This window comes from Strix uralensis, chromosome 1 (genome assembly GCF_047716275.1).
Source record: "Strix uralensis isolate ZFMK-TIS-50842 chromosome 1, bStrUra1, whole genome shotgun sequence".
Lineage (NCBI taxonomy): Eukaryota > Metazoa > Chordata > Aves > Strigiformes > Strigidae > Strix > Strix uralensis.
The window spans coordinates 102,861,093-102,874,740 of NC_133972.1; the positions used below are offsets into that span (position 1 = coordinate 102,861,093).

Sequence of the window (13,648 nt, forward strand, 5' to 3'; positions counted from 1 at the left end):
TGTCAGGTAAAAATTGTTCAAACCACCAACTGTGGCTCTGTTCTAACAATTCAATTGTTAATCTTGCCTCAGCTGAACATGAGTTACTTAACAAAGCATGAGAAATAACTGCTGATTTACACATAACATTACCAAGCTGCTATCAAAAGTAAATATATGCTTATAGTCAAATAAACTAAAAAATAAAATAAATTCCCTAAAACTTTGTCCCTTCAAAAAGGATACTAATTAGTAGATATTTTAAAATAGTTACTACATAAAAGCTAATTCTTCTCCACAGTTGGTGGTATATCTGAAAACAAATGAAAATATAAATGACCATGAATTTACAGCCTCAGTCTATGCAAGTTTTCTTTAAAAGTTAGGTCAACATAAGTTTATATCCTGGAACACATGCACAAAAACCTTTTACGTGTTATAAAGATGCAAGGTTTGGGGCAGCAGGGAAGTTGCTTCAAATAAAGTACTTGCCTATTTGCCACAAATTTACCTAATTTCAATTAAGCAAGTAATTCACACCCCATATTTAATGAAATCTGTGTTTTCATGAAATAGTTGAAGAGATTAAATCCAAAAAATGATGGTATGTTTAAGCAAATCATTAGAACCTGTACTAATCTACTTTTTCCCTAAAGAGCATGAAATAGTTATTACAAAGCATTAAAGCTTCCCAGAAGTTATTTGTATGAGTTGTAAATTAACACAAAAGAAAGTACTTGTATAGACTGCAAACAATTCAGCACAGAAAGCCCCTCAACTAACTCAAAGTTAAGGAGCATAATTTTAGGAACAATACTATTACCATTATTTTCCAGAAAATGCAAAGTATAAAAGAGTGATTTAAATGATTCAGGTTGAGAGGGTGAGGGGAAGTCGTGGAGTTCAGAAATAACTTACAGCTACAATAACTAGGTTATCTGTAATGCAGGGGATAACTAATATTCAAAAATATTCACTTACGTATTCAAAAAGCATGATTTCTATGGCCTAGAAAACAGAACCACTGTGATACAAAACAATTCCCAGACAAATGAGGTCAAAAGCTCATACAGTTGCATACCTAATTGTCAGCATCAAGGAAAATATTTAAATAAAACCAGTGTGGAATGATAAACAGTAAGTAATTTATTCTGAAGGCAGACATTCCTGCAATGCTTAGCCCTTTCTTTTTAAAGGTAGCCTGAATTTTAAATTAGTTAGCCAAATGGCTGGCAAAAGACGAAATATTTACCATTAGAACCAAAACACATTTGAACACTCCTGTCAAATAATATATTTCTGAAGAAAACAAAACAAAAAAATGAGACAGAAGATCCAGAAGTATTACAAGAAACTGAAATAATTTTTAAGAACATCTATATTAACAAAAGTCCAACTCTCTGCCAAGACTAAGGATAAGACAATAACAGTAAAAACAAAAAATAAAACAAAGTAGGTATGTTAATAACAGCGTAAAAATAAAACATACAGTTTCAAAGATGACCGTAGTTGATTGAAGACTTTTTCCTTTATTAGCCATTAACACAACCCATCCATTCTATGAAACATAGGGGTTTTTTTAAAATTTGTTGCAGCTAGCTTGAATTACATTCTTGTCAATGGGAAGAGACTAGATTGCCAGAAATAAGACAATACGATTGTCCGCTTCAATTTTATTTGCATTAGGTAAAAGTATTTTTACTGTAGTTTTACCTTCTCTAAAAGAGGGCAACTGGTGTTCCTTCATGCATTATGAGGTAGAGTCTTCTTGCTCATCTTCCAAATATGGAGGTTGCTCTGGTCTTTTTTCCTCTTCCTCCTAGCTACCTGAGGTCATGTCAACAAGGGGAGTAGTTTAGAGTACTACTTGCTTTGCCAACTCCCCAGCCAACTGTCATGGTTGAAGAGAAACTATAAATGCTGATTAGTAGACATCATGGAAGACTAATGATCTTTTGCAGGATTTAATTATCCAAGTAGGAAGAAAAATGTTAGGGTATATCAAGACCTCAGCTGGAAGGAAAACCCATGAGGTTTCTACCTCTTTACTGGATTTCTCCAGAAGAGAGCAAAAGCACAGGAAATATTAAAGACCTATTTCTAATCTGAGTTTCTCCTGACATAGCTTCTGCTCTGATCACATGATCCAGCAGATACAACTCAGTGAGGATAAAGTTACAGTAAAAAAAAAAGCATATTTTCACCTTTCTCCATTCTAGCCAACTGTTGCTCTTTAATTCATTATAGCTTGGAAAGAATATGGAATAAAATGAAAGAAAATGAAACCAAGAGGAGAAATTAAAAAGAGTTATTTGACTAATAGATTCTTACATTTTAGAATTCTATATCTAATATGAAAGGGTTTAAAGAGGGGAACATTATGGACCATTCAATTAGAAGGCCATATTCAATAAAAAGAGGACATTTATTTTCTAACTCTTCATAAAGAACAGTGCAATAGCCAAGTAGTCACAGAATAATTTTCCATGTATGAAGTCCCATGTTGACCCTACCAAAACAGTAGTTGTGCAAGCTCTCAATACAGTAGGAATTTAGAAATGCTTGAAAAACAAATAAAAATCTTGAGATCATATATGTTTACACAGGATATAAACTGCCTATGCCTTACTGAAGCCTAAACAAGCCATCTTCAGACTTTGTAAAAAGCATTTGTTCAGTTAGAACAATGTGATGCCTATATTTTCTCATCTCTTTCTCCTGGCAGCAGAAAGACTTTTGTGCAGGAAGGCATTAAAGGACAGAGCTAATTAAAATGAAAAAAAATTTACACATTTTCATATGATTCAGATACAGAGGAAGGGAAGACCAGGAACAAGTGTATTTGTGTGGCGCTGATAGATTTCAGTAGGAGTTCTATGGGTACACATGCATCTTCCCTAGAAAGAGAAGCTCGAGTACCAGACATATAGCTGCATTAAGGAGGAAAAACTAAAAAAAAAAAAAAAAAAAGGAAAAAAAGAGAAAAAAATAGCTTTGTAGAGAGAACAGCTGACACATATGGAAGCAAAAAAAGCCATTGATGCCAACAACTCTTACAGTAATTATTAAGGCTTCATTTATTCAGTAGTTTCTTCCAAGAAACCATTGGTCAGTTGGCTTATATATTAGGTTAAGGCAGCACTGATCTCATTTCTGTCTTCCACTACTCCAAAGGAAGGCTGCAATAAAGACAGACCCAGACTGTTCTTTGAGTTGCAAAGCACAAGGATGACAGACAGCAGAAATTTCAGAATTAGAAATTCAAAACTGAACTAGAAAGGCCCTGAGCAACCCGATCTGACTTTGAAGAAGCCCCTTCCAACATAAATTTACCTGTGGTTCTTACTCACATGAAGTTATTTTTGACATCCAAGCTTTCTGCTACATGACCAAGATAACTATTTTGAATGCTAACAGTACCAAAATACCACCATTTCAATCTGGCCCAATTTCCACAGGCAGCCTCAGAAAACATAATAGTAGAAAAGATAAGACTTTAACTTTGTATAACTTAAAGGGTGACTGACTTCTACTTCCCATCTATGTGATACCCTTCAAGGTACAGAAGACAAGTTGGTCTCCAATTCTACAGAGTTCCCTTGTAAATGATTAAAAAAAAAGTTGCATCCAAAGTTATAGCACCAGAACCTATTTCTGTATATGGACATTCCAAGTAACTACAGATGTCAGAAGGCAAATGGATCAACAGTTCATTGGCTAAGCATGATGGGAAATCAGTTATAGACAATATGGACAATTTGGTCCAACAGAATGCCTACAAGTTTTGAGAACAGGTTTAATATCAACTTTCTAAAGATCCAAGAAGTGTACAAGAAAAAAATCCAAGTAGCTTCCCATTGAATTCGTAACTTTTTGCAGGGCTGAATATTTTAGGTGACATGAACAAAGCACAAAAGTGAACTGCGTTGCCTGTTTTTAAAAGAGGATAATTACATAAGGAGATCAGGTTCCCAGTGGAACAGAAAATAACCAATGGGTCAAGTCTGGCATACAAGTTATGTAACTAATTTAACTTTTATCAAGGAGCAAAAAAAGTGATTGCTTCTTGGCACAAATAGGGAAAAGAAAGATAATGCACTGCATAGCATAAATTACAGCAGTTACTGTTGCTCAACAGTAAATACAAAGTATTAAGGTATGAAAATGTTTCTGGAATCAGAAAATAATCCACTACATCAGAATTCAGTTTCAAAGAACCAACATAAAAATGTAGACACTTATTAAAGAGATACTAAAATGAAGCACTGAAATGAGTAAAATCCATGTAGATGTAGAGATTCAAGGCACCATACTGAAAATTATTAGAGATACAGTCCAAAAACAACCAAAACTCTCATGAGTGGATGTTGAGAGAAGGAAAGGTGTTTCAACAAGCGGAACCTGCATCCAAATAAGGATGAGAGCATGAACGCTAAACCACTCAAACCACTGAGTAAGCAAGTGTGATGTCCCTACTGTACAAGTAGAATTAGCTATCACGTGGATAAAGCTAACCTGATTTGTAAAAGGAAATAATGCTTCAGGCTCAAGAGCCCTTAAAAAAAGGTTCAATCTAGAGATGACTGTAAATAGCTGCTTATGATCACTTATGACAGCCGGTCACTTTGTGATGAGACAGAATGAGAAATTAGGCATTAATAAAAAAAGGAACATTTATAGAAAAAAATGACAACTATACATCCACAATGGCTGCCTCCAAGTTATCTATTACCACTGCAGAATGAAAAATGAGTCATTGTAATATCTTTTATTAAAAAAAATAATTAAAAACCAGCAGCTCAAAACCCAGCCACAGTTAAACAACAACAAAACAGCACAAGGAAAAGGAAGAAACAAATTAGAAATTAAGTTACACTGAGTTGCTATTTCTGCATCTCAAATACAACATATACTTCAGAAACCATACAGTCACAATCAGAAGTATTGAGAAAAGCAAAGCATAATCCAAAGTACAAATAGTACTCATTTTGAAAAAGTACAGGGATAAAAGACTTAGGCGAATAGTTATCAGTACGTCCAAAACATTAAGAGGTTTTGCAGAACTAATACATCTTAAAATTACTGAGACCTTCTGTCACATGTGCTGTCTTCTCAGCATTCACTACTCATTATCATGAGTATTATACTGTACTACATGGACCTTGACCTTGGGTAACTGGGTTTTTTTTCCTCTTTTTAGTTATGTTACATAAAAATATTTAACAGGTTCATCCACCTTAAAAATACAGAAGAATAGTACCAAGTCTACGAGGCACTGTAGAAAGTCAGCTCATTCAGCTACCGCACTGGCCAATATCCCAATCTGGGATTCTCCACTCCAGAGATTACAACATTGTACTTTTTTCTGAAGTGTTACAAATTCAAAAAATTATTTGTGGCATAGTAGAAGAGCATCAGACAAACAGTACTTGAAGTAATGATCTCCTAAAGTGACCTCTATAATGCCTAGCACAACTGTAAAATATAATTAAGGGAAAACAGGCCAAAACAGCTGGAGAGCTGCTGCATATAAACTATTTGGGCAGTCTTAGAAGAGCTGTTGTACAAACAGATACTAGCAAGCTCAAGAGCAGTAATCTATACCACAGTGAACCATGTGGAATAAAATGGGCATGTATTTCAATTAATCTTTCCAAGCAGATTCTTGTATTGGGAGTTTCATCACCATCACACAGATAACACTCTGGTACTGCTGATGACAGGTACTGTAAGGCATGATAAAAAGTACCTGTGACTGAACAGCATTGCTGCAGGCTTGAGAAAACAGATGGGACATGCACACAATCCTCAGACTGCCCAACACATCTGGTAAATAATTTCAAACACTGGAAATTCAGGTCAAAGTTCTCTTTGTTCATCCAGTCTGATTTCGATTCTGAGGCATAAGGGCTACAGGTGCCCTGAAGAGTAGCAGGAACCTGACTGACCTTTGAGCAAATCTCTCGGCTTACATGATATCTTTCTGAGCACTATTTCACTTCAAAAATGCATAGGCAGGGAGAACACACAGAGAAAAATACCCAAATGCTAGCTATGAAGAGAGGCAGATCTCCATATATTAGCAAGACTGAGGTTTCAATTAAATTTCTATAAAAAGAGAAAGGGGTAAGTTAGAAGAGTCTGGCAAGATGAAAGTTGATGGGGGAATTAAATGGTGCAGCTCTCACTGGGGAGCTGCTGTTGATGCTCCTCTAAATCTTACAGCCAACCTTCTCTTCTGGGGTCTCAGCCTTCTGGCATTCCCAAAATTCTGACAAACTCTCTTATGCCTAGTTCCTGAGGGACTTGCACACTAAGCTCAGCTTTCCTCGAATCCTCACCCTTACCAGCCTTCCTTTTCTTAGAAGATGTTAAAAGCCCATTTGAATCCCAAGTAACCATTCAACCCCTTCCTGAACAAACTCCCGAAGATAGCAGCATGCTAGAGAAACCTCCTGATTCTCAAAGCAGAGCTGAGAGGGGAACAGTATCACAGGAGGTAAAAGAAAGACCTTGGTCATAATGAATCACCGAGCAACTGCTACTCAGGAAAAAGAAAGCTAAGAAGTATTCATAACATCTTTTGTTGTCTTTGTTGCTGTGCTTTAGATTCAAGTCCCAACCCAGCAGAGGATTTACGCGCATAAGAGCATATTCCCACCAAACCCATGAGACTTCTTACATACCAATAGTTAGTCATTTAGATACTGTTCTGGAAACAGGAACTTACTACATAAAGTGATAGAAAACAAGTGGTGCTAAGTCAGCTTTGTGACATTTTAAATAAAAAAGCGATACACACACTGCATAGGTCCCTTAACTTTATAGACTGTAAGTCATTCCCATTTTACAGTAGCAGAAAACAATTTATCATTAGGTTGTTTTTTCAGCATGAGAGTAGCCTTCAGATTTAACGATTTCAAAATTATTTGAAATGCACCTTAATAAGTTCTCCTTAAAAAAGGATTTCAAAATCCACTGATCACTTCTGTCACAAAGCACGTTTACTGATAAACTAACAACTTTTTCTTCAAGTGTCTGAACTGTATTTGTAATCAAGTTTAGTCACATGCTATTTAGACACAGTATTCACACCCACTTGTATTCCCCTGTAATACAGAACCACCAGACAACACAGGGTGCAGAGTAACCTGTCAGAGCTCTATTTCAGAACCACATTGCTGTACCAAAACACTTGTGCAAAGGGCAATACAGAGAAGCAGCACTCCAGCAGCATAACAGACATCACCACCTTTGCAAAACTCAGGCAAAGCCCGTAAAGGTCGACCATACAACTTCTGCATGTGAAAACTATAGTTAAAAAGCAAGAGCAGAAATATCAAAACATCAGACTTCATGCACAATGAAGGACATCTGCCTTAGCCCTCCTGCCAGTGTCAATGGCTCCACCTTTTAAACAAATAACCATAAGGTTCTCAGACAACGATGATTCCCCCTTCTGCATACAAGGGAAGTTACAGAAGCAGAGAGCTGCTTGAAAACTACCAAGAAGTGGCAGCAATAAGGAACAGCTCAGGTAGAACCAAACCATGGCAACTTCAGACAGTGGCTTTTTAATAAGCAGATACCTCATATCCAAGAACTCCTTAATAAATATGATCAAAAATTAAAACACTGTAAGAAAACTATTTAAAACAATTTAAGCCAACAAGAATCCTAGCAAACATGACTAGATAAGGAGACCTATACACACACAGATTTCAGAAGGTCTTTCCCATAACATCATCTTCAGGCAACAACTTGGTAGCAAAACAAAAGCTTTTTTTTTTTTAATGTCTTTCTAGTAAGTGTTTCATTCTTTGCCAATGCAGAGAATAAATATAGGTATCATACAAACAGCAACAGAAAGGCCATCAGCTAGTAAAAAGGAAAGGTGTTTTTTAAATTAAAAAAACAAACAAACAAAAAAACCCCCCGGTAATAATAGCACTATCAAGAGTTAGGAAAACCAGGCTAATAGCTGCATGGGAAATTCCAGAATCCACTGGGAAAGAGAAAGATTAAAACACACTAGCATTCTTCCACAGTCTTCACTGACCTATCATTCTCCTTTAGTACAAATAACTGTAGGTATCCAAAGCACTAAAAAGGGAATGCTCATAAAACTGAAGGGGAAACAAGAATTACTTTGGGATTTAGGGTACACTACCTGGGGCATAATTAATTTTTAAAATCATGTTAAGCCTGACTTCGTGACAAAATATTTGCATTCTTCAGTGTACCGTTACAATTTTGTTCCTTAGCACAATTGGGTCAGCAACACTGCATTTAGCAATACTAAAGGTTCAGAGCATTTCAGCCTCCAAGTGCCCTACTGTGCCCCAGGGATACAGGAGCAGGGACGCATTTCCTTTGGCAACAAAACTGGGACTCATGCCCACTATGGGAAACCTGTTCTGGTTTCAACCATTCTTACTAAGCTTGAATGTGATTAAAGTTACTTTTAATAAAAGGGCACAACATATAATATACTTAAACATAAAAATGAATGTTTCATAGCCACTTGGGATTTTCACAGATACCATAGTTTATCATTTTCTCCTTTGAAAACTATATTTTAATTATTTAATTTCATCCTTATTTCAAGCAAAAATTACCTCAATCATTTCTGCGGACCTTGCTAGACTTTCCATCAAGAAATGGAATAAATGTACATCAGCCAAATAATTACACAACTATTTTAGTATACTTTCCCCGAGAATCATTTTTACAAATATACAAAGTCCACTAAACCCTCAACCTGTTTTGTTTGTTTAATGAGAAAGGTCTTCCTCCAGCTGTTTTTCACTACCTGTTTAGGATGCCTGTAGGGCATAGGATCAGTCTCCATTCCTACAGAAGCTATTTTTCCAGTACCACCCTTAGAATTTCTTTTTGCCAGTAGCAAGCAGATGAGAAGGATATAAGTTCTTGTATGTAGAATCACCTTAAATGTACTGCACAGTGCCAAACAGTTTTACATACCTAACGAATTAAATTCCCTGAAAAAACATTACATAAGAGCATTGAAGCTTCAGAATCATGAGTTTACCTTCCCCTTAACTTGTCTCTAGATGATCTCTTATTTCCCTGGAACGCTTTCCCGTAGCTATTGTAACACACAGTAAGTTTCATTATTTTATTTCCAATGACAATGAAAACCTGCCTTTTTTGTCAGCAGTACAAAAACACATAAACAAGAACAATGTTATTCTCATATCAACTTTTTTTTTTGACAAACCTAGCAAGTACGCTTTTTCTATTTAGACTGTCTGAAGGCTGCTTTAATAACCTGTACCTTCTTTACAAATCATCACCTGCAGCATTTTGAATATTCCACACAAATAGATAAGAAAAGGAATCTTCCCTTATTTTTCCGTGCCGAACAGCAGAGAAGGTAGTTGGTGAAATACATTTATTAACAAAATAATGATTGGCTATTACTTACATTGTACTGCATATGATGCCAGGACAACAGCAGAACTAATGGGGCATGACAACCTGGAAAGAGGGGAAAATATTTTTATCTAGACAGACTGTATAAATGTATTGTTAACAATGTCTCTGCAATTAGTTCAGTATGTGAAGACTCATTTATCTTCAAAGAGCATCTGATTTTTTTTCTTACGAAGTTTGTCAGAGCACAGTAGGACTGGACATTAAAAGGTAGCTGCTGCATAACACCTTCTTAAGTGAATGTAAATAATTAGTCTAAAATGACATGCGCATATTCTTGCTGGATGCTTACTTGGGAAAGCAAAAAGGAGCAGGAATTTTTATGGGGCTCTGGACATTATTTTAATAGCTGCAGTCTGGTGTATTTAAAACTAGACACAAACAGTAAAATTAGCCAAATGCCAAGCAAAGACAGTTCTGATTTCACGACCGAAACTGACTCCATAGAACAAGAAAGCCAACACCTGAAGACAATTTACATTTGGCAGCAAATACTCAGACCACCTTTTTCCTATTTTTTAAATGTACAGACACACAGGAATCTCAGACAAAATAACCACAGGGTATGTGCCCACCATATAGGGCATATAACCCTGAAATCATGAGAAATGATAGCATAAAATGCCCTTTGCCACTCCCTCCTGATTACTGCACTACATAGTGGGTCCCCCACTTGGAATACCAGGCCTGGCACACCATGCCTTGCATAAGGATGTCTCAGGCTGACATTGTACCAGCAGACACACAATGTCTCCTACAGCTCATCTGGAACAGACTTCTACACTGTTCTTAAGTGAACTATGTGAAAATTTGTAATGTTTCCTAGCAATTTGATTTTGTTTTAAAGCAATATTTCACAAGATACATTTTTATAGTAACAATATCCCCAGAAAAGTTTTTAAATTTTATTTTTAAAAACAATTCTAAAGAAATTGAAGATTATTCTTCTTACCTTCCTTCCACAATATCAGTCTTCAACTGCAGGAAGAATAAGTGCCTAGAAAAGATTTTTTGGAAAGCAAACATTTATTTTCACATTTAAAAGGTATGGTTTAAATGGTTACATGTATTAGTTTTATTTTATTAGATTTCCTGGCAAGGTATACAAACAGATGAATAAAGCTTAGTGGCATTTGCAAATATGCAGTTATACACCCTCACACTCTCACAACAGTTTTAAAGATCTTTGGTATTCTGTACTACAACTCCAGGACCACAACATTAATGCCACAACGAACACTACAAAAACCAAACCATTACAGAACTGGGTTTTCTTTCTCCCAGGAATATTCACCGTGGATGTAAAAAAAAACCCCACAACACAAAAAACCCAACCCCAAACTGTGATAGTCTATCTTGAAACTACTCAACAAGCAAGAGACATTTCTCAAGTAGCATATGCTAACAAAAAACCCTTAATTCTCCAAGAGCAGTTCAGTCTTGCTCTTATTAGTGTGGTTGACTATGTGACTTCATAGCGATACTGGAGAGTTGGGATGTGAAGAGCCATAAAGAGCAGGTCTTTAAAATTTCAGTTTAAAAATGCAGGATGGCTTACAACTGCATGATTAGCAAATACCAAAACCAGGTCAATAGCTAAATTTTCTACAAGAATATCATTTAACAAACTGTACTATTTATATTCTGAAGTCACTGAAATTAACAAACAATGAAAATGTTACAAAAATGTTACAAAAATGCCAGATTAATAGGTGCCTGTGAATTTTAAATTCCAAGTTCATGTGCACTGAACAAAACAAGTATTCAATTAAAGCCTTGTGACAAGTTAATTGAAAATCACTTATAATTCATGTAGCCCACCCACCCCAAAAACTCAAAGACAGTTTAAAAAATAAACCTTTAAAGGTCTGCTATAAACTGAAGCATTATAGATCTTTGCATGTTACAAGTAATGGGCAAAATAGAAAACAAGAACTGCTATCTGTTCTTCCCGAAACAAAATAAACACCACCCTCCCACACCCTCAGCATTAAGTTTACTACACATGTTCAAAACTGACTTAGTGTTGATACAAAGCTTCTAACGTAGACTTAGGGCATGCAGACAGTTTTATCACTGAACTTTCCTCTTTTTTCATCATTGCATCTGATTAAGGGATCAGAAAAGGAGAAAAAAGGCAATAGGCAATACTTCAAGCAATGAAGAGCTCAAAAACCACAGGAATCCAAGGTGCAAATAAATCAACTACCATCTTTATACTAGCTTATACTCTGGCTGTATTTTGGAGTTGCAGGTTGCATATAGCAGAAACCATTACGAGCATCCCACCAAGCTGTCAATTCCAAACACATTTAACACAGAGTTATACAGTTATCAACCTAATAAAGCATAGTTTGCCAAGATGTGGAGTTGGGAAAGGAGGGCTTTACACATTCTTAGTTCATGGAAGTATACATCAAACAGAAGTTACCTGGTTTGTTCTTGCTGAAGTGTGTTAGGATCAGGTATAAAAAACCTTACACGAAAACGAAGGGTGCAGGGAAAACCTCCTGCAATATTTTAGAAGAGCAAATCAATTCTTTGTTTAAAAAAAAGAGCCAAAGGTTCTTATTTCTATATTTATAGAAAAAAAACATGAACAACCACATAGAAATCTCATGCGTTTTTCTCACGAAACTAAAAGAAACCACGAGAAATCTCTCCTGATCCCCCAATACCAACTATGAGAAGAAAATACTCTCAAATATTGTGATGCTTTCATTTAAAGTACTTTGTATATGATACTTTACAGAAATTACATTATTTAGTTATTTTTGTCTCATAGGTATTAGAAAAAAGCAGCAAATAGATTTAAAGCATCTCAATCGGGATAGTGCTCAATTCTATCCTACATATAAATACAAGAAATTAGCAGAAGTTCACCATATTAACTTCATGTATTTTTATTTCAATTAATACACAATCTACAGCATATGGTAGAAATAAGAGCTGAAAAACATAGCTCAAGTTTCACAGCACAAATTGGGACAGTGTCACTCAGTCCTCCTAAACTGCTATTTGGCAGGGTCACACTGGCCAGTTTGTCCTTCTTGGTAAGCATGCCATGTTGCCCAAAGCTGTTTATAAACAAGACATACTAGAGCAACACATGCACTTGGAACCATGTGGTGTTGGTTTTCTGTTTGTTTGTTTTTTAATAAAAACAAGCCTAGGTGTTTTTTTATTTTTCCTTATTCTACTTGAGACAAGAAATTGCCAGAACCTATACATTAAACTGGCTCCACTTCCCTCAATCAAAACCCCTCTTCTTTATCTTCTGTATCAGGAGGAACTCAGTGGCACCATGATATGAGTACTGCTTTCATGGCCATGATGTCCAACACTGTTCAGAAGCCAGGTTTAGATGCTATTACAGCAAAGTTAGTGACCTACCAGGTCTTACAAGCACTCAGGTAGCAGTAAGAGAAGTAGAAAGCTCTTCTGAAAAGTCGGGAAGAGGTAAGACTTGCTCTTAAAGATAATCTACCATCTGTATGCACTAATTTACAAGAACTGTATTTATTCTAGTCATAAGGACACAGAAAAGCAGGACTACAGTTACAATCAAGATATTAAAAACAAGTCTTACCTTTTAACTGCTTTCTAATAGGTTTGTTTGGTTCAAGCCATCGCTGTGAAATGAAAAACTATTAGATGGATTAAAAATATTTACAAATAAATACTGTTTACTTATGTGTATGTGTGTGCATGTATGTGTGTATACATACAAGTGTATGCATATATGTGTGTATATATGTATACACACATATACATGCACACACATTTATTATTTACTATACTTACAGGCGAATCTACTGAAGTTTCATTTTGCTGTAAACCAAAATATTCCTTCTCTGTCACACCAAACTGGTTATAGGTCATATCCAACAAAATCTGTCCAGTGTCTTGTTTCTGAAAACAAGAAAACTTTAGAAGTTAAACTCTGCAACACTTAAGATACAATTAATTGAAATAAATCTGTTTTTAAACAAATGTAACTCATGACTAAAAATAACTGCTAAGTCATTGGTTCAAAATTTCTCAGCAATAAGAACTTTACTCTGATAAAAGTTTTTTTTTCTTTAAAGAGGCTTTCTTTCCAAAATACGTTAGCCATGTGAAATCTCATAATATGAATTGACATGAACTCAAAGTCCTTGAGGTCGGTCCAGCAATTTACTTTTAAGCAGACAACTCCTCCCTTGACCACAGT

The 13,648-nt window shown here is 35.7% G+C and overlaps 1 protein-coding gene across 3 annotated transcripts in view; it reads right to left on the reverse strand.

Annotated features, from left to right (window-relative positions):
- The window catches only part of PTPN3 (protein tyrosine phosphatase non-receptor type 3), a 136,288-nt gene that overhangs the window by 80,297 nt on the left and 42,343 nt on the right, over positions 1-13,648 (reverse strand). The window contains exons 3-7 of one of the 3 annotated variants that reach the window (XM_074875510.1): positions 13,240-13,347; positions 13,025-13,082; positions 11,867-11,945; positions 10,388-10,432; positions 9,428-9,480 (exon numbers count right to left, since the gene is read on the reverse strand). In XM_074875510.1, coding sequence (XP_074731611.1) covers positions 9,428-9,480; positions 10,388-10,432; positions 11,867-11,945; positions 13,025-13,082; positions 13,240-13,347 — 343 coding nt within the window. Of the gene's footprint in view, positions 1-1,692; positions 1,807-9,427; positions 9,481-10,387; positions 10,433-11,866; positions 11,946-13,024; positions 13,083-13,239; positions 13,348-13,648 lie in introns of those variants that run through there. The other 2 variants (XM_074875519.1, XM_074875528.1) reach the window with 2 other exon arrangements.